This window comes from Geotrypetes seraphini, chromosome 8, assembly GCF_902459505.1.
Source record: "Geotrypetes seraphini chromosome 8, aGeoSer1.1, whole genome shotgun sequence".
Classification (NCBI taxonomy): Eukaryota; Metazoa; Chordata; class Amphibia; order Gymnophiona; family Dermophiidae; genus Geotrypetes; species Geotrypetes seraphini.
Genome location: NC_047091.1, coordinates 128,916,212 through 128,940,213, shown reverse-complemented (window position 1 = coordinate 128,940,213; position 24,002 = coordinate 128,916,212). Strand labels below are relative to the sequence as shown.

The window sequence follows — 24,002 nt, the reverse complement described above, 5'->3', positions numbered from 1 at the left end:
CAGACATGATATGAATAAACAATACATTCTAGGTGACAGAAACAATGTGGCATAGCAATCAGTTCTAGAATGGAAGTATTTTATCATCTCACCACATAGCATGGGTCATGCAACAGGACTGAGGCCCAGATTCACTAAAGTTAGCAACTCAATCGTTGTTGGCCGATTTTCAAACAACGATTGATTCACTATCAAGTTTGCATGTAAATGATTTGCACAGAGGTGCAAATCATTTGTATGCAAGCTCAGTGAGCAACTGAGTTAGTGCAGAGCCCTGACAGTAGTGACAGGAGAAGCAGCCTCCTGTCACTGCTGTCAGGGCTTCTGCAGGGTTATTTTTTTTCATTATTTTTTTAATGGCACAGATATAAACTTGTATAGAAAAATGTTGGGTTACTCAGATAACAATCAAATTTATATTATCCTATATTTGATGTCATTACAACAAATTAAATATAAACTCTTTTTTCTTCTAAACAATATCTGTTGATCATAAAATCTGTATATAATCACAATTTCTTTTTGCAAAGTGTGTAACCTAGTCAATTATTTTATATTCTGTGTTTATATATTTTCATTATTATTCTTATTTGTATTTAAAGGTGAAAAGCATATAATCTAGATGTCAGATCTTAGGACCTCATATGATCTATACTATTTCAAGTCCACATCCTGTTTTAAAAAGGCATATTTATTTAAAAAGGCACATTGGCTCCCAGTTGCACATCGTATTTTATTTAAACTATGCTTGCTTACTTTTAAATCCTTATTATTTAAAACCCCTGCCTTTATTTTTAGAGTTTTAATTCCTTACTCTACCTCAAGACGGTTGAGATCACAAGACCAACACTTACTGGCCATTCCTTCATTAAAAGTTATTAATACGAGGCGTCACACTATTTTTTCAATAACCGCTCCTCAGTCCTGGAATGACCTCCCATTATTTATGAGAGGAAAAGAATTTGGACAAATTCAAGACCAAACTTAAGAGTTTCCTTTTTAACGATGCTTTTAGTGAATAAATATAATGGTTTTGTCTCTCTTTATCTAATATTTCATTACAAATTATATTTGTTTCCCCTTCTAATGTTTTTACCTTTAATAAATTGAATTAAACACTGAGTGTAATCCATTAATAATTTTCCCTTTTGTGTTGATATCGTATGTATAGGTTACTTAATTTGATTGATTTAAACTTTGTATAGGAATGTTTGTATTTGTTATTTTAATTTGCTTAGATTTATGTATGTTTGATTTGTTACCCATATTTGATTATTTAAGAAATTGTACATCGCCTAGAATTTTGAATAGGCGATTAATCAAATTATATAATAAACTTGGAAACTTGTGTTTCATAATCATCTATGCCCATTAGTGCAGCCCGATTTTCGAATCGATTCGTATTTCATAAAAATCAACCTTGCCGATTTGGGGCCCAACCCTCCTCCCCGTGCCGCTAATGTAAAGCTACCACTCCAGTTCTTGGACAGTTTCTGTCTCTGAGGAAGGAGACTGTGTTTCAGCGCTATATAGTGGTAGAGATGTCGTCTTTCGCAGCTCCAGCTCAACGTCACTCGGACATATGAAGCAATTAGAAACCCACTGTGAAGGGAAGGCGGAGCGGGTTCAAAGCCTGAAGTAAGCGCCAAAACCCGTACCAACCATCCGTCCCGCTCACCGGAAGCAGACGCCTGGTGACGGGAAGGCACGGATCCATTCACGGACGAGCTGCAGCTTCTGCTCCGAACTCCCTCCGCTTATTGTCTGCGCGCAAGGAAACACCAGCACTGCCGCAAAAGAAGCTAGAGTGCAGATCATTGAGGTAGGTACGATCAAAGGGAAGGGGCGGTGCGCAGATGAACATTGGCTCTAGCAAGGGCTGAAGAGCAAAGAGAGGAGGGATGTTTAAATCAAGCCGCCAAGTCACTCAAGTGCAGCAAGCAGAGGCTTTCCAACTTCTTTATGACCCAAAGCAGTGTGTGATTTGTAGTCCCTTTGACATTAGTACGCCCAATCCCATAATGCATCAGAAGTCTCCCCCCTGCAGCTGGGTAACCTGGAAGCTCTGATACTTTCTTATTGGTTATTATATACCATAAGAACATAGGAGTTGCCCTACTGGGACAGATCGCAGGTCCATCAAGCCCAGTATCCTGTTGCCATTAGTGGCCAATCCAGGTTACAGGTACCTGGCAACATAGGCGCCAGCTCTGTGGGTGCCTGAGCACCCCCAATAATTTGGGGACCTCATGTGACCAGGGCTAATGTGTGGTCTGTCCAGGCATCTCTTCTCCTTCTGTCCCTCTCCTTCCCTTCCCAGACTTGTTTGGAGAGGCCCCAGCGGGGCAGCCATTTTCATAAGCTTCAGGCAGGGAGAGGGAAAGAAAGAAAGAAAGGGCGGGGGGGGGGCAGGGAGAGAGAAAGAAAGACAGAAAGAAAAAAGAGAGAAAGAAATGAAAGAAAGGATGCAGTCAGAAGGAAGTGCAACCAGAGATTCACCAGACAACAAAGGTAGGAAAAATGATTTTATTTTCAATTTAGTGTTCAAAATGTGTCAGTTTTGAGAATTTATATCTGCTGTCTATGTTTTGCATTTGTCGATTTTTCTATAGTTATTACTGAGGTGACACTGCATATTTTAAAGTTATCTGTCTTGACCTCTTTGAAAATCCCCCAAATATAAATGATAATTAACATTTTCTCTGCATACAATGCGCTTTGTGTTTTAAAAAATTTTATAGTTACCATTATGAATTAATAAGATAGTGCGTACATGAAAAATGAATGGAAGAAATTGGGGCTGGGGCAGGACTGAAAATTAGTAGATGTCCCGTTTTGAGGAAAAAAATAAATGGTCACGTTACTTATGTCACATCATAAAAAGGAACCCACATCAAGATTATTGTAGTGCAAATGAAAAAGGAAGATTATGCCTAACGTGACCATTTATTTTTTCCTCAAAATGGGACATCTATTAATTTTCAGTCCCACCCCCAATCCCGCCCTAGCCACACCCCCCACTTTCTTCCATTAATTTTCCATGTACACACAATATCTTATTAATTCATAATGGTAACCATAAAATTAAAAAAAACAAACCACAAAGCACACTATACACAGAGAAAATGTTAATTATCATTTACAAGTTTTGGGTTTTTTTCTAAGATGTAAAGCCAGATGACTTAATATGCAATGTCACCTCAGTAACTATAGAAAAATAGACAAATATAGACAGCAAAATATAGACAGCAGATATAAATTCTCAAAACTGACACATTTTGAACACTAAATTGAAAATAAAATCATTTTTCCTACTTTTGTTGTCTGGTGATTTCATAAGTCTCTGGTAGCAGTTCCTTCCGACTGTGCATCCAATATTTTTCTTTCTTTTTTTTCTTTCGCATCCAACATTTCTTTCACAATCCAGGTCTCTCTCTCTCTCTCTCTCTCTTTTCCCTCTGTTACCCTCCCCAGATCCAGTGTCATTTCTCCTTTTTACCTACCACCACTTTTGTTCCAGGTCTCCCTCTCTCTCCCTCCTCTGTTATGATCTTCCATCTCTCACTCTGTCTGCACCTCCCATAGTCCAGCATCTGCCTCCTGTCTTTCCCCTTTGTCCAGGCCTTTCTCTCTTTAGTCTTTCTTCTCCTTACAACCCCCCCTTCTCTGCCTCTCTCTCTCTCCTTCCTATGTCCCTCTCACTACCTTCCAGCCTGCCTCCCTCCCTGCTGTGTCGAAGCCAGCCTGTCTGTCTGCCTCCCTCCCTCCCTCCAGCGTCAAAGCCTGGCCTACCGCCGATTCTTCTGCTCACAACACGCACCCCCACCCAGTCCGCCGCTGCTTCCTGCCCACCGCCGCCACAGGAAAGGAAGGTCCAGGCGCCAGCCCACAAGCCTTCTCCCTGACGTCAGAGAGGAAGTTCCGAGCCAGCCAGGCAGCGATTGGTTGGCCTGGAACTTTCTCTCAGACGTCAGAATTGACATTGGGGAGAAGGCTTGTTACCAATACTTAAAGACATCCAAAATAAAGGCAAGAACACCCAGGACACTAAAAAAGGGAATTCTATCATAGCAATGACCTGTGTGTGACCCCAGAGCACTAACAGAAGGAGGCTATTTAGAACTAATTCTGGTTCTATCTCTCTCCTCTGACCATCACAGGCCACACTGCAGCATAAAGCTCCAGATTTAAATATGACTAACTACTTGCTGTGCCAAACACTGCCTCTTCCAATTAGTAATCATGAGGAAACAAAATGCTTCTTACTGAGAATTACTGAAAATAAGAGAAACACACCAGACCTAGAAAGTATTAGAATCAAAGTATTTAAACTTAAACCTAATTAAGCTGTCATGATAACAATTCTATTTACTGCTAAATGTAAGGGATTCTGAAGTGCCAAGAACAAAATTTCATCTCCCATTCTATCACCAGAAGATTTAGAATGTAATTTATTTTAGAGAATTTCAGACAAACATCATTGCATTAAAAGGTAACTAGATGAGGCCATTAAACAGAGTGAACTTTTGCCCAGAATGGAAAGGGCCAGAAATTGGAAACATCAGAATTTCATTTTGTAAGAAAGTATAGTAACTCCCACAAGCCCAGCTGACCTGACATTTTCAGAGGTAGCTTTTCTTGACAAAATAGTTGCAAGTCTGTAGGTAGTTCAGCTGCCTGCAGTGTTTGAAAACTGCTCCATTAAAGGGCTGCATCAGGCTCTACATTCCCGATATTTCCAAGGGAGTAGAGGGTTCTAGCATGTATCACATGGGCACATACAAACACCTCTCTGCCTTCCTACTTTTAGCACCACTCACCATCTACTGCTCCTTTCATAATGTACAGCGCACAAACTTTAGGATTATCATAGTAGCCCTACAAAAAAAGAAAAATGTCTGGTCAGTGCTTTTGACATTATTAACCCACATATCAAATGTTCGATTTTGTGATCCAGAACATCTGCTCAACCCTAAAGAGTGGGTAGGGTTGGGCAGACTGGATGGACCATTCGTGTCTTTATCTGCTGTCATCTTCTATGTTACTATGTTCTAGATGACAATATAGTACCTGGAAACTGTTCTTGTTATCAACTTTTCTGAATACTGTAATATCATTTTATTGTTAAAACAACTTAGCGATTTATTTATTTGGATTTTGCTCACCCCTTTTCCAGTTGTAGCTCAAGGTGAGTTAGATTCAGGTACACTAGGTATGTCATCAAATATAAAATATGAAGCAAAAAATAAATTTCATACAATAAAACTGCAAAGCTTAAAACTTAAATACTTCATTCTCATAAATTAAGTACTTCTAAATAGGTCTACCTTCCATGGTTTCTTATAGAGTAGTACTGTGTATCCAATAAAACCACTGTGACTGGACATAAGCGGACTCTAACTTTTTATGGGCCTTGTTAAAACAGATCTAAAAAGAGATTGTTTTTATCTTGCTAATATCTTTTCTAGTAGATAGGTGTGTCATTCTGGACAAGCGGGTAATTTCCCTGTAGCCACAAGCCTTGCAGAATGAATCCCCTCTGGATTTTTTCTGAATCCCTCCAACTTCACAGAGGGTTCTGCTCCCCCTACGGTTAGTTCCAAAGCAGGCATGCGCCCTTTCGTAAAACATATGTGAAGTAGGGATACAGAGAAACTCCCCAATTAACAAGGATGGAATTTTTAAATATATACCTGATGTATATTTTTGACCTTTGCAATTGTACCTTTAAGTTTCTTTTTTTTACCATTCTCCTCATGTTATCATAAGTTTCCTTTTTTAAAACAGTTAAGTGCTGTTGTATTGTATTTCCTGTGTAAACTTAATACAGTGGTACCTTGGTTTACGAGCATAATCCGTTCCAGGATCATGCTCGCAATCCAAAATGCTCGTTTTTCAAAGCAAAGTTCCCCATAGGCTTTAATGCAAACTCAGAAGATTCGTTCCACAACCGAAGTTTGCAATGGTGGCCCAGGGGTGAGAACTTGCCTGCAGGTGCTGCACAGCGATTCCAAAGTGTTGCCTTCCTTCCTCGGGGTCCCCATGCGGCTGCCCTCCTGCTTCTGCGATGCCTCTGCCGTCCGTCAGTGCTCTCCCGGCTCCCATCTAAACTGGCCATCCTGAATGAGCATGCGCACGACTTCTCTCTCCTCTCCTAAGGCAGCCACACCCCCGACAACACGCTCACCACGTACAAGCACGCAGGACGTCCTTGTACGTGGTGAGCGTGTTGTCGGGGGAGCGGCTGCCTTAGGAGAGGAGAGAGAAGTCGCGCGCATGCTCATTCAGGATGGTCAGTTTAGATGGGAGCCGGGAGAGCGCTGACGGACGGCAGAGGCATCGCAGAAGCAGGAGGGCAGCCGCATGGGGACCCTGAGGAAGGAAGGCAACACTTTGGAATTGCTGTGTAGCACCCGCAGGCAAGTTCTTACCCCTGGGCCACCATTGCTGAGTGCTCGTTTATCGGGGCAGTGCTCGGTTTACGAGACAAAAGTTTGCTGAGTGTTTTGCTCGTCTTGCAAAACACTCGCAAACCAGTACACTCGTAAATCGAGGTACCACTGTACATGGCTTCTGCAGGGGGAGATCGTGCCTAACTAATTTATTGCACTTTGAAGGAATTAACAAACGGGGACAGAGGAGACCCCATAGACATCATATACCTAGATTTCCCAAAAAGCCTTTGACAAGGTGCCTCATGAGCGTCTACTCCGGAAACTGAAGAACCATGGGGTGGACGGAGACGTACATAGATGGATCAGAAACTGGTTGGCGGGTAGGAAACAGAGGGTAGGGGTGAAGGGCCACTACTCAGACTGGAGGAGGGTCACGAGTGGTGTTCCGCAGGGCTCAGTGCTCGGGCCGCTGCTATTTAATCCGTGTTCCCTGCCGCCGTGGTGTGTGATCCGTGGCCATGTTCCATTTTAGAACCCGGCAGCAGGGAACACTCTGGCCACTCCCCTCCTCCCGCCCTCACTCACCAACCGCTGCTGCTGAAGAAAGCGCAGGATAACGGCCACCTGTAGCAAACTTCGCAGGTCGCTCAGCACCTCAGTAGCACGTTTCCTCTAACGTATGCGATCGCGTCAGAGGGAACTTGCTACTGAGGTGCATAGTGGCCTGCGAGGTTCGCTACAGCTGGCCGCTATCCTCACCAGGCTGCATATGAACATGCTGGACAGGGGGAGCACGGAAGAGGTGCTGATGGACAGGGGAACAGGAAAGAGGGACAAGGGGGGGCACAAAAGAGGTGCTGATGGACGGGGGAGCAGGGAAGAGCGACAGGGGGAGTACAAAAGAGGTGCTGATGGACTGGGGAGCAGGGAAGAGGGACAGGGGGAGCAGGGAAGAGGTGCTGATGGACAGGGGAGCAGGGAAGAGGGACAGGGGGAGCAGGGAAGAGGGACAGGGGGAGCAGGGAAGAGGTGCTGATGGACGGGGGAGCAGGGAAGAGGGACAGGGGGAGCAGGGAAGGGGTGCTGCTGGACACAGGGGACATAAAAGGAAGGGAGAAGGGCTACTACTGGACAGGGGGAGCTGGCAAGGGGTGGTGGTGGACAGCGGAGGAAAAAGAGCTAGAAAGAAAGACAGACAGAAGGCAGCCAAGGAGAGAGAGAGAGAAAGACAGAAAGACACATCTATTCTAGCACCGGTTAATGTAACTGGCTTAAAGACTAGTATATTCATAAATGATCTAGAAACGGACAAAGTGTGAGATAAAGCACAGTTACTTACCGTAACAGGTGTTATCCAGGGACAGCAGGCAGATATTCTCATATGTGGGTGACGTCATCCACGGAGCCCCGACATGGACAGCTTTTCAAGCAAACTTGATTGAAGATTCAAGCTTGCTGTGCTGCACCACACATGTGTGTGCCTTCCTGCTCCACTAGAGGGCGCATCCCCTCTTCGTGGTCTCCAGTTCAGATAGCCAGCAAAGAAGTCCACCCCGGGGAGGCGGTAGGGTTGCGAGAATATCTGCCTGCTGTCCCTGGATAACATCTGTTACGGTAAGTAACTGTGCTTTATCCCAGGACAAGCAGGCAGCATATTCTCACATGTGGGTGACCTCCAAGCTAACTAAAAAAGGGACGGAGGAAAGGTGGCAATTTAGGAAAACAGATTACGCAAAACTGACTGGCCAAATCGGCCGTCGCTCCTGGACAAAGTATCCAGACAGTAGTGTGAGGCAAAGGTGTGAACCGAAGACCAAGTGGCAACCTTGCAGATCGCCTCGATAGGCGTAGACCTGAGGAAAGCGACAGAAGCCACCATCGCTCGGACCTTATGTCCCGTGACCCGACCATGCAGCGCGAGACCAACCTAAGCGTAGCAGAAGGATATACAAGCCGCCAACGAATTCGATAAGGTGCGCTTGGAAATAGGATGGCCCAAACGATTGGGATCAAAGGACAAAAACAACTGAGGAACCTTCCGATGAGACTGAGTGCGTTGAAGATAAAAAGGCAACGCCCTCTTACAGTCAAGAGTGTGAAGTGCCACTTCCCCAAGATGAGAATGGGGCTTGGGAAAAAAGACCGGAAGGACAATGGACTGATTGAGATGGAAATCAGACACCACCTTAGGCAAAAACTTAGGATGAGTGCGGAGAACCACCTTGTCATGATGGAAGACAGTAAAAGGCGGATCCGCCACCAAAGCCTGGAGCTCACTCACCCTACGAGCAGAAGTGAGCGTGATCAGGAAGACAACCTTCCAAGTCAGAAACTTCAGGGGAGACTTATCCATAGGTTCAAATGGAGGTTTCATAAGTTGAGCGAGAACAACATTGAGATCCCAAACCACAGGAGGAGGCTTGAGAGGTGGATGAACATTCAAAAGCCCACGCATGAAACGCGAAACCAGGGGGTGAACAGAGAGGGACTTCCCATCAAGCTGCTGATGGAAGGCAGCAATCGCACAAAGATGCACCTGAATAGAATTTGTCTTAAGATCAGACTGGGACAAATGAAGCAAATACTCCAGAACCGAGGACACAGAAGCGGACAGAGGTTCCAGATGATTGGAAGAACACAAGGAAGTGAATCTAGTCCACTTCTGGGAATAACAGAGCCTCGTCGAAACCTTGCAAGAGGCTTCCAAAACCTCCCTGACCGACTGGGAAAACTGCACAGAAGGAGTCAGGTGGAAAGGAACCAAGCTGTCAGATGTAGCGATGGCAGATTGGGATGCAACAGCGAACCCCAACTCCGAGACAGCAGAGAGGGAAAAACAGGCAGAAGAAGAGGCTCCCTGACACTGAGTTGAAGAAGAAGGGAGAACCACGGCTGTCGAGGCCACTGAGGAGCAACTAGGATCATAGTGGCATGCGTCGATTTGAGATGCACCAGCGTCCGCAAGATCAGAGGAAAAGGCGGAAACGCGTAAAGGAACTTCCCCTCCCAAGCTAGGAGGAAGGCATCTGCCTCTAGACGATCCGGGGAGTACATCCTGGAACAAGAGAGAGGCAGTTTGTGATTGAGGGGGGAAGCGAACAGGTCTATCTGAGGGTACCCCCACCGCTCGAACACCTGACGCAAAACCCGGGAATGCAGAGACCACTCGTACGGTTGCAGCAGATGACTCAGCTTGTCCGCCAGACAGTTTCGCTCTCCCTGAATGTAAACCGCACAAAGAAAAATGTTGTGACGAAATCGCCCACTCCCAAAGGCGAAGGGCCTCCCTGCAAAGACACAGGGTCCCTGTGCCCCCTTGTTTGTTGATATAATACATCGCCACCTGATTGTCCATGCGCACCAGGACCACTCGGTCCCGAAGCAGATGGCAAAAGGTCACAGCTGCCAAGTAAACGGCCCGAAGCTCCAACAGATTGATGTGACAGAGACGGTCCTCCGCCGACCACAGACCCTGGGTCCGAAAACCGTCGAGATGAGCCCCCCCCAATCATACTCCGAGTCCGTTGTCAGGACCTTGTGATGCGGAGTGGCGAGAAAGAGCAAACCCCTGGAAAGATTGGAAGAGTTGGTCCACCAACGGAGCGAGCGCCTCAAAGAAGGAGTCACCTTGATGAGACAGGAAGCGGGGTCCCGGGTCCTGGCACCACTGAGAGGCCAGGGTCCACTGAGGAATCCGAAGGTGCAACCGGGCAAACGGCGTGACATGGACGGTGGAGGCCATGTGGCCCAAGAGAATCATCATCCGCTTCGCCGATACCGAGGGCAACCGAGAAACCTGTTTGCTCATATGGACAAAAGCCGCCTGCCGAGAAGGAGGCAGGAAGGAGCGAAGGCGAACCGTATCCAGCACGGCCTCGATGAATTGTAGGGATTGCGAGGGGCACAACTGGGACTTCGGGAAGTTTACCTCGAACCCCAGACCCTGAAGAAATGTAATAGTCTGTCAGGTCGCTGAGATAACCCCCTCCCTCGACGGGGCCTTGATCAGCCAGTCGTCGAGGTAGGGGAACACCTGAAGGCCCTGGGACTGCAGGGCTGCCGCCACCACTACGAGACACTTCGTGAAGACTCACAGGGATGAAGCCAGCCCAAATGGGAGGACCCTGTTCTGGAGGTACAGGTCCCCCACTAGAAACTGAAGGAACCGGCGACAAGCCGGATGAACCGGAACATGGGTATAGGCCTCCTTCAGATCGAGGGAGCATAGCCAGTCCCCCTCGTCCAGCAAGGGGTAAAGAACCGGAAGGGAGAGCATCCGGAACTTCTCCCGAACGAGAAACTTGTTGAGGCGCCTGAGGTCCAAGATCGGGCACAGGTCCCCGGTTTTCTTGGGGACCAGGAAGTACCGGGAGTAAAACCCCCGCCCCCGTTGTCCAAAGGGGAACTTCCTCCATTGCCCGCAGGCGAAGGAGGGCCCGAGCTTCCAAGAGAAGCAGAGGCAACTGCGCTCGATTGAAAGGACACACGCTTGGTGGACTGTCGGGAGGCAACTCCCGGAAATTCAGGAAGTAACCCGAGGCAATCACGCTCAGGACCCACGCGTTCCCAACTGTGGTAAAAGGTTCCGAGACGGCCCCCGACGGAAAGGGGGCTCGAACACAGCGTGGAGGGGGCCTGTCCCCATCCACCCAGACCGTCAAAAAGACGGAGCAGGCTTAGCCGCGGCCGGCGGCTGAGACTTCGGCAAAGCCCAGGGGTGCGCCTGATGACGTCGAGGAGACGGGCGCGAAAACGCCGGGGTCGACTTTTGAGGGTACCTCCGCGGAGGAGCACGATAGGCCCTCAAAGGAGCCGGCTTGGCCTTGGGTCGCACGAGGGAAGCAAAGGACCGCTCATGCTCCGAAAGGCGTTTCGTAGCCGCCTCGATGGAGTCGTCGAATAGCTTGTTCCTCACACAGGGAAGGATGTCCAGGCGATCCTGGAGGTTAGGATCCATGTCAACCAGCCGAAGCCATGCCAGCTGGCGCATGGCTATGGCAAAGGCGGACACACGAGACGACAGCTCAAAGGCGTCATACGCCGCATGGAAAAGATGGAGCCTAAGGTGGGACAGAGAATCCACCAACTGCCCAAACGCAACCCGGCGGGAGGCGGGCAAGTCGTCCTGGAAGGCGGGTAAAGACTGGACCAGGAACTTGAGGTAGGATGTGAACGTGAACGAATAGTTCAGGACACGACACGCCATCATCGAATTCTGGTAAAGCCTCCGCCCAAATTTGTCTAAGAGTTTGCCCTTCCTGCCACGGTGGAACCGCCGCCGAAACATGGGAGGGGTGAGACTTCTTGAGCGAGGACTCAACCAGCAAGGACTGGCGAGATAACTGCGCTCGCTCAAACCCCGGGCAGGGAACCGTCCGATATTTAGATTCCATCTTGGACGGAACTGCAGTGACCACGTAAGGGGTCTCCAAATTGCGGATAAAGGCCTGCCGGAGCACCAGGTTCAAGGGGAGCCGAAGAGACTCTCGAGTAGAGAATGACACGGTGACGGTTTACCCGCGGCCACCGCATTTAAGCCGCGGGTCACCGCTGAAAACGGGGAAGAAAACTAGCAGTCGCTGCGGTGACGGGGACAAGGCCATTCACCGACCGCGGAAACGGTGAACAGGTTTGTCCCCGCGGGCCAATGTACCCCCTTCTAGGAACCGCTATTTACCTGTGTTTCACCGTGCTCCTCATTTGTCAGATCAACCCTTCCTGCCAATCGCAGCAGAAGGGTACCCAACCCCTCCTGCCGGTCCTCCCAATGGCCTCCCCTAAGATCGCCGGCAGGAGGGTACCCAACCCCTCCTGCTGGACCCCCCCCAACGAACCCTCCCACCCCGGAACCCCCTTAGTCTTACTTTCCAAGTTGGACCGGACAGCTCCTCGCTCGTCTGGCCAGCAGGCCTGCCTCCGTCCAAATGAGGCGGGCCCGCCCCTCCCCTCCCCTGCCTAACCCACAGGATCCTAGGGCCTGATTGGCCCAAGCACCTAAGGCCCCTCCTATAGCGGGAGTGGCTTTAGGTGCCTAGACCAATCAGGCCCTAGGATCCTGTGGGTAGGGCAGGGTAGGGGCGGGCCCGCCTCATTTGGCCGGAGGCAAGCCTGCTGGCCATACGTGTGCGGAGCCGTCCGGTCCAACTTGGAAAGTAAGACTAAGGGGGTTCCGGGGTGGGAGGGTTCGTTGGGGGGGGGGTCCAGCAGGAGGGGTTGGGTACCCTCCTGCCGGCTGATCTTAGGGGAGGCCATTGGGAGGACCGGCAGGAGGGGTTAGGTACCCTTCTGCTGCGATTGTCGGGAGGGCCGTTGGGGGGGTCTACAGGAGGGGTTGGGTGCCCTCCTGCCGTGATCGCTGGGGGGAGGGGAGACTTGCAGCACTGCTTATACAGCGACTCTGGCTGTGAGGAACTACAGTAAGGCCAGTGTTGAACAGACTTCTATGGTCTTTGTTCCATGTGTGGTAAGACAGATTAGGATGTGTTAGATAGGGCTTCAACAGCAATTTCAGTAGTTGGAACATTAGAACAAAGTCAGGCAGATTTCTACAGTGTGTATCTCATGTATGGCAAGACAGATTAGAATATGCTTCAATGGCAACTCCAGTAGTTGAGACTTAAAGAGAACACCAAGCAGACTTCTACGCTCTATGTCCCTTCATGGGTTCTAATTTTGGCCATTGGGGTTCCTTGGAATAATTGTACCTAAAGGGAGGCCCTACATTCTTTGGGCTAAAGTACTTTCGGAAACCCTTTTGGCCCAAATGAGGTGTATGGGATGGGAGCTTGGGGGTTTGAAGGAGCTCAGTAAGATCTCTAGTAAAGAGGTGGGACTTTGTAAGCATTTAAAGTACATGTCGTGTTTGTTTTTGCATTGCTAGCCCCAGGGGTGGTGGAAGATTAGTGATTGAAAAACTGTATGAAAAATAACTATTTTAAATTTAGTGATCAAAATGTGTCAGTTTTGAGAATTTATATTAATTAATTTTTTCTCTGCGTGTTTTGTTTTTGTATAGTTATTAACTAATATTTAACTAAGTTTTAAAGTTTTAAAATTTTAAAGAATGTTTCCTTTATACGTAAATAAAGAAAAGTGAATGGGATTGCAGTGGCGGTGACGGGGCGGTGAATGGGGTGGCAGTGGCGGTGACGGGGCGGTGAAGAGGATGGTGAGACGGGGACGGGGCGGTGACGGGGATGGTGAGACGGGGACGGGGCGGTGACGGGGATGGTGAGACGGGGACGGGGCGGTGACGGGGACCAATTTTTTCACCGTGTCATTCTCTACTCTCGAGGCAGAGACGGCATGTCAAGCTCCTCCAAAAATTCTTTGGTATACTTGGAACCCATTTGGAGGTCCAAATGGAGGGCCCGCCCCATGTCCTGCACGAACCTCGTGAAAGAGGACGGACGAGCATCCCCCAGGTCCTCAGGAGGGTTGGCCGAATGGGACCGCCGGGTAGCCGAAAATGAGGGGGAAGCCTCCCGAGAATAGCGAGGTTCCCTCTCAGCTCTCCCGCGCTCCAAACCCCAAGATACCGCGCTCAGGGAGCGAGCCGGGGTCGAGGACCGGCGGCGCCTCGAGGCGCCCCTCGGGGAAGACCCCGGAGTGTGAGGAACCGAGGACCTTCGACGGGTCGGAGACGGGCCCCGGAACCCCCCCGAAAGGTCCGAACTTCTTGGCCCGGAGCCCCGGACTGAGGAGGAGTCAAAAGCAACCGGGGATTGGAGAGAAACAGCTCTGAAACCCGGAGAGGCCCCGCAGCACGCACTGCCGGGGACCGACCCCGTCTCGGGGGGGAATCCCGGGCACGCTTGGCCAGCCGCCGGGACGGGGTCAAAGCAGGCTTTGATCGGCGCTTCGCATTCCGGCGCACCGAGGGCGAGGAACGCCTCGAGGCCTGGGGCGAGGAGTCGGAAGAGGAGAGACGCCGGGAACGGCGCACCTTGCCCCGAGGGGCCTCAACGCGAGGCGCAGGCTGGTCCGGCGCACGCGAGGTTGAGGCCGGTTGTAGGTGGGCCAACACCGAGAAGAGCTCCGAGGATATCATGGCTCGGAGCATGTCCTGAAAAACAGGCACCGATAGCATCGAAGGCATATCGGGCACCGTAGTGCACTCCACCGAGGGCGACCTCAACATCGAGTATTCCCGCGTGGTGGATGCACGCCCCAAAGGCTAGGAGGACTTGGTCGGGACCAGGGGCAGGGTACCCCCCCTTGCACGGCCGGTGCCCCGAGGAGGACTTCTTCGCTGGCGTCGAACCTGAAGAAGAGGGGACTTACCTGGAGCCAAGGACTTCGAGGTCGAAGACTTCGAGGTCGAGGACATCCGAGGCGGGGCCGAGGTCATCGAGGCCAAGGTCAAGGCCGGGGCCGATGGCTGCTCCGCGGCAAAAAGGTCTGCCATACGGGCCCGACCGGCGCAGAGCACGAGCCTGAAAGGTAGCGCACCGGGGGCAGGAGTCGGTAGGATGGTCAGCCCCCAGGCACAAGATGCACCACCGATGGGGATTGGTAATTGACAGCAGCCGATCACACCGGGTGCACTTCTTAAATCCGGACAAGGGCCGGGACATATGAAAAAGCAAAGGCCGCGGCCGATCGAGGCCACGCGGTCACGACGACCCGGGAGCCCCCGGGCGTCGAAAAAACCGCAGAACTACGTGAAAACAATAAACAAGCAGGAAAGAAAAAAACGAACAGCGACTCCGTACGAAAAACAACAAAGCCACTGTGCTAGAAGGCACGTTGGGACAGAGCTACCAAGAACAGTGTCTTACTGGCTCCATGGAAACAAATGAACTGGAGACCACGAGGAGGGGATGCACCCTCTAGTGGAGCAGGATGGCACACACATGCTTGGTGCAGTACAGCAAACTTGAATCTTCAATCAAGTTTGCTTGAAAAGCTGTCCGCGTCAGGGCTCCGTGGATGGCGTCACCCACATGTGAGAATATGCTGCCTGCTTGTCCTGGGATAATAAAATTTGCGGACGACACCAAACTATTTAGTGGAGCTCGGACTAAGGAGGACTGCAAAGAATTGCAAAGGGACTTGAACAAACTAGGGGAATGGGCCACGAGATGGCAGATGAAGTTCAACGTTGAGAAATATAAAGTATTGCATGTGGGAAGCAGAAACCTGAGGTACAACTATACGATGGGAGGGATGTTATTGAATGAGTACCCAAGAAAGGGACTTGGGGGTAATGGTGGGCATGACAATGAAGCCGACAGCACAGTGCACAACGGCCTCTAAGAGAGCGAATAGAATGTTAGGTATAATCAAGAAGGGTATTACAACCAGAACGAAAGAAGTTATCCAGCCGTTGTATCGGGCGATGGTGCGTCCGCATCTGGAGTACTGCGTCCAATATTGGTCGCCGTACCTTAAGAAGGATATGGCGTTACTCGAGAGGGTTCAGAGGAGAGCGACACGTCTGATAAAAGGGATGGAAAACCTTTCATATCCTGAGAGATTGGAGAAACTGGATCTCTTTTCCCTGGAGAAGAGGAGACTTAGAGGGGATATGATAGAGACTTACAAGATCATGAAGAGCATAGAGAGAGTATAGAGGGGCAGATTCTTCAAACTTTCAAAAAATAAAAGAACAAGAGGGCATTCGGAAAAGTTGAAAGGGAACAGATTCAAAACAAATGCTAGAAAATTCTTCTTTACCCGTGTGGTGGACACCTGGAATGCGTTTCCAGAGGACGTAATAGGGCAGAGTACGGTATTGGGGTTTAAGAAAGGATTGGACAATTTCCTGCTGGAAAAGGGGATAGAAGGGTATAGATAGAGGATTACTACACAAGTCCTGGACCTGTTGGGCCGCCGCGTGAGCGGACTGCTGGACGCAATGGACCTCAGGTCTGACCCAGCAGAGGCATTGCTTATGTTCTTATGAATTATATCAAATCTGATCATATTATGATCACAGTTATCAAGCGACCCCAGCACCATTACCTCCCTCACCAATTCATGCGCTCTACTAAGAACTAGGTCTAGAATTGCTTCACATCTTGTCGGTTCCTGAACCAGCTGCTCCATAAAGCAATCCTTGATTTCATCAAGGAATTTTATCTCCCTCGCATACCCTGATGATACATTTACCCAGTCAATATCGGGGTAGTTGAAATCATCAATTATTACTGTGCTACTCAGTTTGTTAGCCTCAGTCAGACAGTAGTACACTTCTATCACTATCCTTTTTCCCCCTTACACATGGAATTTCTACTCACAGGGATTCCAAAATGTGTGTTTGTTCCTGTAGAATTTTGAGTCCATTCGATTCAAGGCCCTCCTTAACATATAAGACTATGCTTCAACCGATTCGATCCACCCTATCACTACATTATAACTAGTACCCCAGTATGACAGTGACCCTGAGTTCTAAGAACCACACAGACTGGCCACACAGGCATGTGCCTGTGGGCTGCAGTCCTGAGAGTCTGTATCTTCTTAGACCACCTGAGAATCCAGACCCTCTAAAATTAGAATCTGGACTCTTGGAGGGAGGGGGAGGGAGATGGAGGATGGAGCTTTTACAGTAAAATGTTATAAAGGAAAAAAAATGAAAGCTCAAAAACAAATTTTACAGGAAAACACTTGTTTTCTAAGACTCTTCTAAAATGGTCTAATTCCATGAGACATAATATTAAAAAGTTTTGTACGTTTTACTCCCCAACCCCCTATATGTCCTGTCTGCCTGTCCAAATTAGATTGTAAGCTCTTCAGAGCAAGGACTGTCTGTTGCATGTTGAATATACCATGCTGCTTACACTTTTCATAGTAGTAGTAGCAGCCAAAGATGCCCCAGGGTGACCGATAGCCTCCAACCGGATAATAAAAACTCAAAAATTAAACACAAACACAACAGGCTTCCTACTCATCACTTGTAGAGAGTAAGACTGAGGGCGTGGAACTTATCTCACAGTGATGGGAGGTGGGGCTTGAAAAACAAAAAACAGTGGGTTCTCTACAGACCTTGCGGTTAATGAGGGTTTTACCCTGCTGATCAAGCCTGACAGTCCTATTGCACAGGAAAGAAAATTTTCTGCTGTTTTAGTAAGAGCCTAAACATTTAATTAATGTGTGCAACTAGTGGCAAATTTATATCCCTGGTTACTCTTAGGCATATTAACAGTCGGCTGCCTCCATCCCAAGATGGCACAGTGCCACAGAGGATATTATAAAACAAATTATTTTCACAGGCAAGTGACTGCCCTTAGTTCCTTACCTATTGTACCTGTTGGTTAATCCACCCCTGTGTACAACAATTCTGCACCACAAGGGCACACAACTAATCCTGCTTGGGCAGTCGGTACCACTCCAAACTACACAAAATCCAGATGTTTACCTTCACAAATTCCACGTAGAGCTTTCCACTAAAGGTAGACACTTCTCCGTGGACACTTAGCTTCCCCTTTTTAATGCTCATCGGGATGATCTCATCATGTGCTGTGCTGTGTCCCACACGATCAAAAATATCCAGATCTTTTACCACTGTGTGGCCATTCAATCGTACATCAAAAACCTCAAGGGACAAAGAAAAGAGTTATCAGTGATCTAGCATACATGCCCTTCATAAAACACACATATATGGGCCCCCACATGTCTCCACTTACATACTGCTACAACATCTTCTCTAGTACTGAAAGATTTCTAGATGTGTACCCTTCTACTTGTTATGCTATTGTTAAAGTTGTTAGTGCACACAAATTGAGTTTTTAATATCTTATTTTTCTGCTCACTATATTCTTCAGTTTGTCATAACTAGTTTTTCTTTGTACTGAAAGCTCCTTTCTTCCAAGGGAAAAATTACAGAACAGAGTCAAGTGCAAATTTGGGAAATACAAAACACAATTACTCTTGCATTTCCTCCCCCAAGCTACTACTTTTAGACTTGAGAGCTGTGGAGTGGCTGTGCTGTCAGCTTCTGTGTCATCAACTCACCTTCTGCTGAGACTGTGCAAAATAGACCTCAGCAAATTTTATCACTAGGACGTAGTCTCCCTCCTCTTTGATTGGGATCTCATAGCCAAAGCTTTCCTCACTGTAACGCTCTGTTTGGTACAGGATCTGATCCTCTGGATTAGCACGCAGAATTGGCAGCTTCAGACCATAGTCAGAGGCTGGTTCCAAGTGGAAAAAAAAAGCAGCAGTGTTATTAGAACCTTCCTATTCATGCAAATTTCCCAAACTCAGCTATTTTACACAACAGATATCTCTTCATTATCTACTTTAAAAGTGGCCCCAAACTAATCTGCTATCTTCAAACACATAATACCCAACTGTATCCTTCACAAGATAAATATGGTATAAGAAACATCTAACAAAAGATTAGGTTTTTACCTTTGTTGTAAATCCACACTTTATTCTGGGACCAGTGGATTATTTCTGTCTACCTGCCAGGATCTGTAGGAAGCCTCAAAACTTCAGAGGCTTTAACCCCTCCCCCTCATACCTCATCACTGTGCATGCTCCTCAGCTTATCAGTCAGTCTTAAAGCAGCCAGGGTCATCTGTAGAGGATAATAACAAGAGAGAGGGGAACAGGGAAACTCCCCGGCAATTAAATCAATTCTGCTCATAGTAACAAATGCAACAATGAAAAACAAAATAACAGGTTATGAAACTTTGGAAACCAGAACAACAAAACAGTGCTAAAGGGAGACAAAGCCTGCACTGTCAGAAGGTGGCACCTGAACTAGGCCTCAAACTAAGTGCTATACCAATTCTGATGGCACTCTTATAAAGGCTGGTCAGAAAATAGAAATCCAGCCTACCAGTACTTGGAAAGGCAAATAATCAGTGAATCAGCAAGTATAGGGCGAGTTCCTGGAATAAAGTGTGGATTTACAAGAAAGAAGATTAGCAGAGGTAAGAAACTAATCTTTTATTCTTGTACAATCCCACTTTATTCCAAGACCAGTGGGACGTAACAGAGCAGTCCTGAAAATTTAGGGGACCAATGAGCCCGCTGCCACAAGAATGTATGCAAGGAGGACCAGGTAGCAGCCCTACAAATCTCATCCAAAGAAACAGCCAACGACTTTGCCCAAGAGGATGAAACACCTCTGGTTGAATGAGCCCATACCCTGAAGAGGGGCTTCTTTCCAGCCACCATGCAAGCCACAGAAATGGCCATGCAAATCCACCTGGAAATAGTAGCCTTAGAAGCTGGCTTCTCTCTGCGGGCAGGACCTGCCAAAACAAACAAGTGGTCAGAGAGTCAAAACTCGTTGGTGATCTCCAGATACTGCAATAAATTTCTGTGCACATCCAAGAATCGCAACACCTGGTCCTGCTCCCTCGAACCAGAGGAAGCAAAAAGCAGGAAGCCAGACTTCCTGATTCACATGGCAAGTGAAAACCACTTTCGGAAGAAAAGAAAGAACAGCACACATCATCACAGCGGAATCCATAATACGCAGAAAGGGATCCCTGCAGGAGAGATCCTGAAGGTCCGAAACCTTGTAGACTGAGGTAATAGCCAGCAGGAAGACCATCTTGATCGTGAAATCCATAAGACACCTGTTCTAGAGGCTCATATGGAAGATGAGCCAGAGAGTGAAGAACCAGATTAAGGTTCCATTTTGGACAGGGAAAGCGCAAGGGAGGCCTTAGTCACAGTACACCCCACAGAAAATGAACCACATCTGGATGAACTGCCAATGAGCCCCTCAGGGAAGGAGGGCTCATACATTAAAGACCAGCAATCTGTACTCAGAGCGAAGCTACTGCTAGACCTTTCTTCAGGCCATCCTACAGAAACTCCAGGACCCAAGGAATTGATGAAACAGAAGGGTCCACCTGTCTCAGGGTGCACCCGGCCTGTTGATACCTCCAAGCCTTCGCATAGGCCGCCACTGTGGACTTTCGTTTGCTGTGAAGCAACATGACAATCACCGTCAAAGAATATCCCCCGGCTAGTCAAGGCCGTACGTTCATGTCACTGCTCCATCTTAATCATTTGATAGGTATACGAGTTCCATGTATATGGCTAAATCTGAACTCCTTATCTTTCCTCCCAAACCCGCCTCCCCACTCTCACCGTTCTCTATCTCTATGGATAACACTATCCTCCTCCCTGTCTCGTCAGCTTGCAACCTTGGGGTGATCTTTGATTCCTCTCTCTCCTCCTCTGTTCAGACCCAACAGACTGCCAAATCCTGTCGCTTCCTCCTCTATAACATTACCAAAATCCATCCTTTTCTCTCTGAACACACGACCAAAACCCTTGTCCACACTCTCATCACCTCGCGCTTAGACTTCTAAAACGTACTTCTCTTGGGCCTCCTGCACGCCCGTCTCTCACCTCTTCAATATATTCAAAATGATGCTGTGTGACTCATATTCTGTGAGAGCCGCTATTCTTACATTACCCCTCTCCTCAAATTGTTTCATTGGCTCCCGTACATTTCCTTTTTTTTTAAAAAAAATTATTTTTATTGAAATTTAACAAATTCAACAAGATAAACTTCTTAGAAACATAGAAAGATGACGGCAGAAAAGGGCTACAGCCCATCAAGTCTGCCCACTCTACTGACCCACCTCATAAAGTCTGAGTGCTAATGACCTAGTTCCTTAACTCGACCCTCGTAGGGATCCCACGTGAATTTCCCATTTATTCTTAAAGTCGAGCACAAGAAATACAAAAAGGAAATCAAATAATTAAAGAAATCTTCAATCAACATAAAAATTGCTATCTTTCTTAGACTCCAATAACAAGGAGGACAGATCTTGGTAAAGAGAAGAGAATCATATTTAAGACCCCAAAAGAATAAGAAAAAGGCTTAACGGAAGGTCCCAATATCCATAAGAGCAGTTCTTAATCTCTCCCAAACATTCACATCACCAGCTTCTTCATATCCAAGTTGTTCTGGTGCTTAGAAGACATATTTCATTCCCAAGTACTTAATCATACACTTGCATGTATATGCCAAAAGGAATGAGGCACCAATACTCAGTGCCTCGGATCTCATTGCAAGAAATAATTTTCTTCTATCTAGTGTTTGGCGAGTAAGTCGGAAAACATCCAAACTTTTTTACCATAGAACAATACTTGTGAATTCCAATAATACATAAGAACATAAGAATTGCCGCTGTTGGGTCAGACCAGTGGTCCATCATGCAGTCCACTCACACGGCGGCCCTTGGTCAAAGACCAGCGCCCTAACTGAGACTAGCCCTACCTGCATACTTCTGGTTCAGCAGGAACTTGTCTAACTTTGTCTTGAATCCCTGGCGGGTGTTTTCCCCTACGACAGACTCCGGAAGAGGGTTCCAGTTTTTTACCACTCTCTGAGTGAAGAAGAACTTTCTTACATTCGTACAGAATCTATCCCCTTTCAATTTTAGAGAGTGCCCTCTCGTTCTCCCTACCTTGGAGAGGGTGAACAACCTGTCCTTATCTACTAAGTCTATTCCCTTCAGTACCTTGAATGTTTTGATCATGTCCCCTCTCAATCTCCTCTGTTCAAGGGAGAAAAGGCCCAGTTTCTCTAATCTTTCACTATATGGCAACTCCTCCAGCTTCTTAACCATCTTAGTCGCCCTTCTCTGGACTCTTTCAAGTAGCATCATGAATATAGCATTAACATCTTGCTCGAATACAAGGGAAACCAATAAAGTAACCTTTTCAGTTGTTTCTGTCTTGCTGCAGCGTTTGTGCGGCCCCAGAAACATTTTTATCAGCCAATGCGGCCCAGGGAAGTCAAAAGGTTGGACACCCCTGCTCTATAAGATCAATCCAACAATTAAAATGTTGGGAGTTGTTATAGATCAACACTTGACCATGAAAAAGCAAGTAGATGCTGTGGTGCAAAAGGGTTATTACACATTGTGGAAGCTGCGTACCATAAAATCATATTTTGAGTTTCCGGCCTTTAAACTTTTAGTTCAGTTGTTACTTATAAGTCTTCTCAACAATTGTAACATTGTCTATTTGACATGTACCAAGAAAGAGATGGCTGGCTTAGACTGATTCAAAATACAGGAGTCAAATTAATTTATGGTCTAAAGCAGGGGTGCCCAATACGTCGATCGCGATCGACCGGTCGATCGGGAAGGCAACGCGAGTCGATCGCGGAGACCATCCCAGGTTCCATGATAGACTCATGTTGCCGTTCCGATCAACCGGCCGATCAGCCTTCCTCTTCCTGAGGTTCCCCACCGGTCATCACTTCATGCACACCCATTCTCGCTGCGCCCTTCCTTGCCCGACTGCCAAAATCCATCTTCCCTCTCTTGCTTTCTCCTGTAGACAATCTTTGATAGACTGGGGGATGATGTCACTTCCTTTGGGAGAAGGTGGGAGGGAGGTCTAGGGAAGTCACGACACTGGAAAGCTGAGCGCCGGCTGCCCCTGGCAGAATCGACAGAGCCGCCAGACTGGAGAAAGGCGGTCGGGAGCAGGAGGTGCTCCGCCCAAAAATGCAAGAACTGCTGGTGCTCTGGCATCTTGAGCCTGAAACTGGGAAGTTGAAGAGGGGGGGGGGGTCGCTACGCATTTTTGTAAGTGCCATGCTGAAAGGAGACTGGAACAGCTCTCATGGAAGGATTTATAGACTAGCTTTTTCTTTTCCTTGGCCCTGGGCGTCCGGAGATTTGGGCCTGCAGAAGCCTCGTGCTGACCAGCATTCCTTTCCCCGACATCAATTCTGACATCGTAGAGGAATTTCTGGGCCAGCCAATTGCTGCCTGGCTGGCCCGGAACGTCCTCTCCCACATCAGAATTGAAGGGGAGCGGAACCCTGGTCAGCGCAAGGCTTCTGCAAGGAAAGCTTGGGGCAGTGGTGGCTTGGAGGCCTGTTTCCCGGTAGCGGTGGCAAACCTAGTGGCTTGAGGGAGGGCAGGGAGAAAGAAACAAAGGGGGCAGGCAGGGAGACAGAAAGAAGGGAGGGCAGGGAGACAAAGTAAGAAGGGAAATAGAAAGAAAGAGGGAACAGGGAGACAGAAAGAAAGTGAGCATGGAGAGAAAGAGAAAGAAAGAACAGGAGACAGGGAGAAAGAAAGAAGGGGGCAGGGAGAAAGAAAGAAAAAGTTGGGGGGAGAATGAGGTCTGGAGGAGAGAAAGCATATAGGAGGCTGAAAGAAGGGAAGAAATTTTGGATGTAGGAGTGGGCTGAAGTCAGAAGATGTCAGAAGAAGAAGTGCAGCCAGAGTGAAGTGAGAAGAAATCATAAGAAGAAAGTGCAATCAGAGACTCATGAAATCACCAGACAACAAAAGTAGGAAAAATGATTTTATTTTCAATTTAGTGATCAAAATGTGTCCGTTTTGAGAATTTATATCTGCTGTCTATATTTTGCACTAGGGCTCCTTTTTACTAAACCGCAATAGCGGTTTTTAGCGCAGGGAGCCTATGAGCGTCGAGAGCAACGTGGGGCATTCAGCGCAGCTCCCTGCGCTAAAAACTGCTATGTGGTTTAGTAAAAAGGGAGGGGGTATATTTGTCTATTTTTGTATGGCTGTTATTGAGGTGACATTGCCTTGACCTCTTTGATAAAAACCCAGAATATGAATGATAATTAACATTTTCTCTGCCTTTCAGTGTGCTTTGTGGAGTTTTTAAAAATTATTTTATTGTTGGTAGATCATTTTG

At 47.7% G+C, this 24,002-nt stretch overlaps 1 protein-coding gene across 2 annotated transcripts in view; it reads right to left on the bottom strand.

Moving 5' to 3' along the window:
- MLEC (malectin) overlaps positions 1-24,002 on the bottom strand; it is a 58,322-nt gene that overhangs the window by 3,405 nt on the left and 30,915 nt on the right. For both annotated transcript variants that reach the window (XM_033955566.1, XM_033955567.1), the window contains exons 2-4: positions 18,351-18,529; positions 17,755-17,931; positions 4,821-4,878 (exon numbers count right to left, since the gene is read on the bottom strand). In XM_033955566.1, coding sequence (XP_033811457.1) covers positions 4,821-4,878; positions 17,755-17,931; positions 18,351-18,529 — 414 coding nt within the window. The remainder of the gene's footprint in view (positions 1-4,820; positions 4,879-17,754; positions 17,932-18,350; positions 18,530-24,002) is intronic.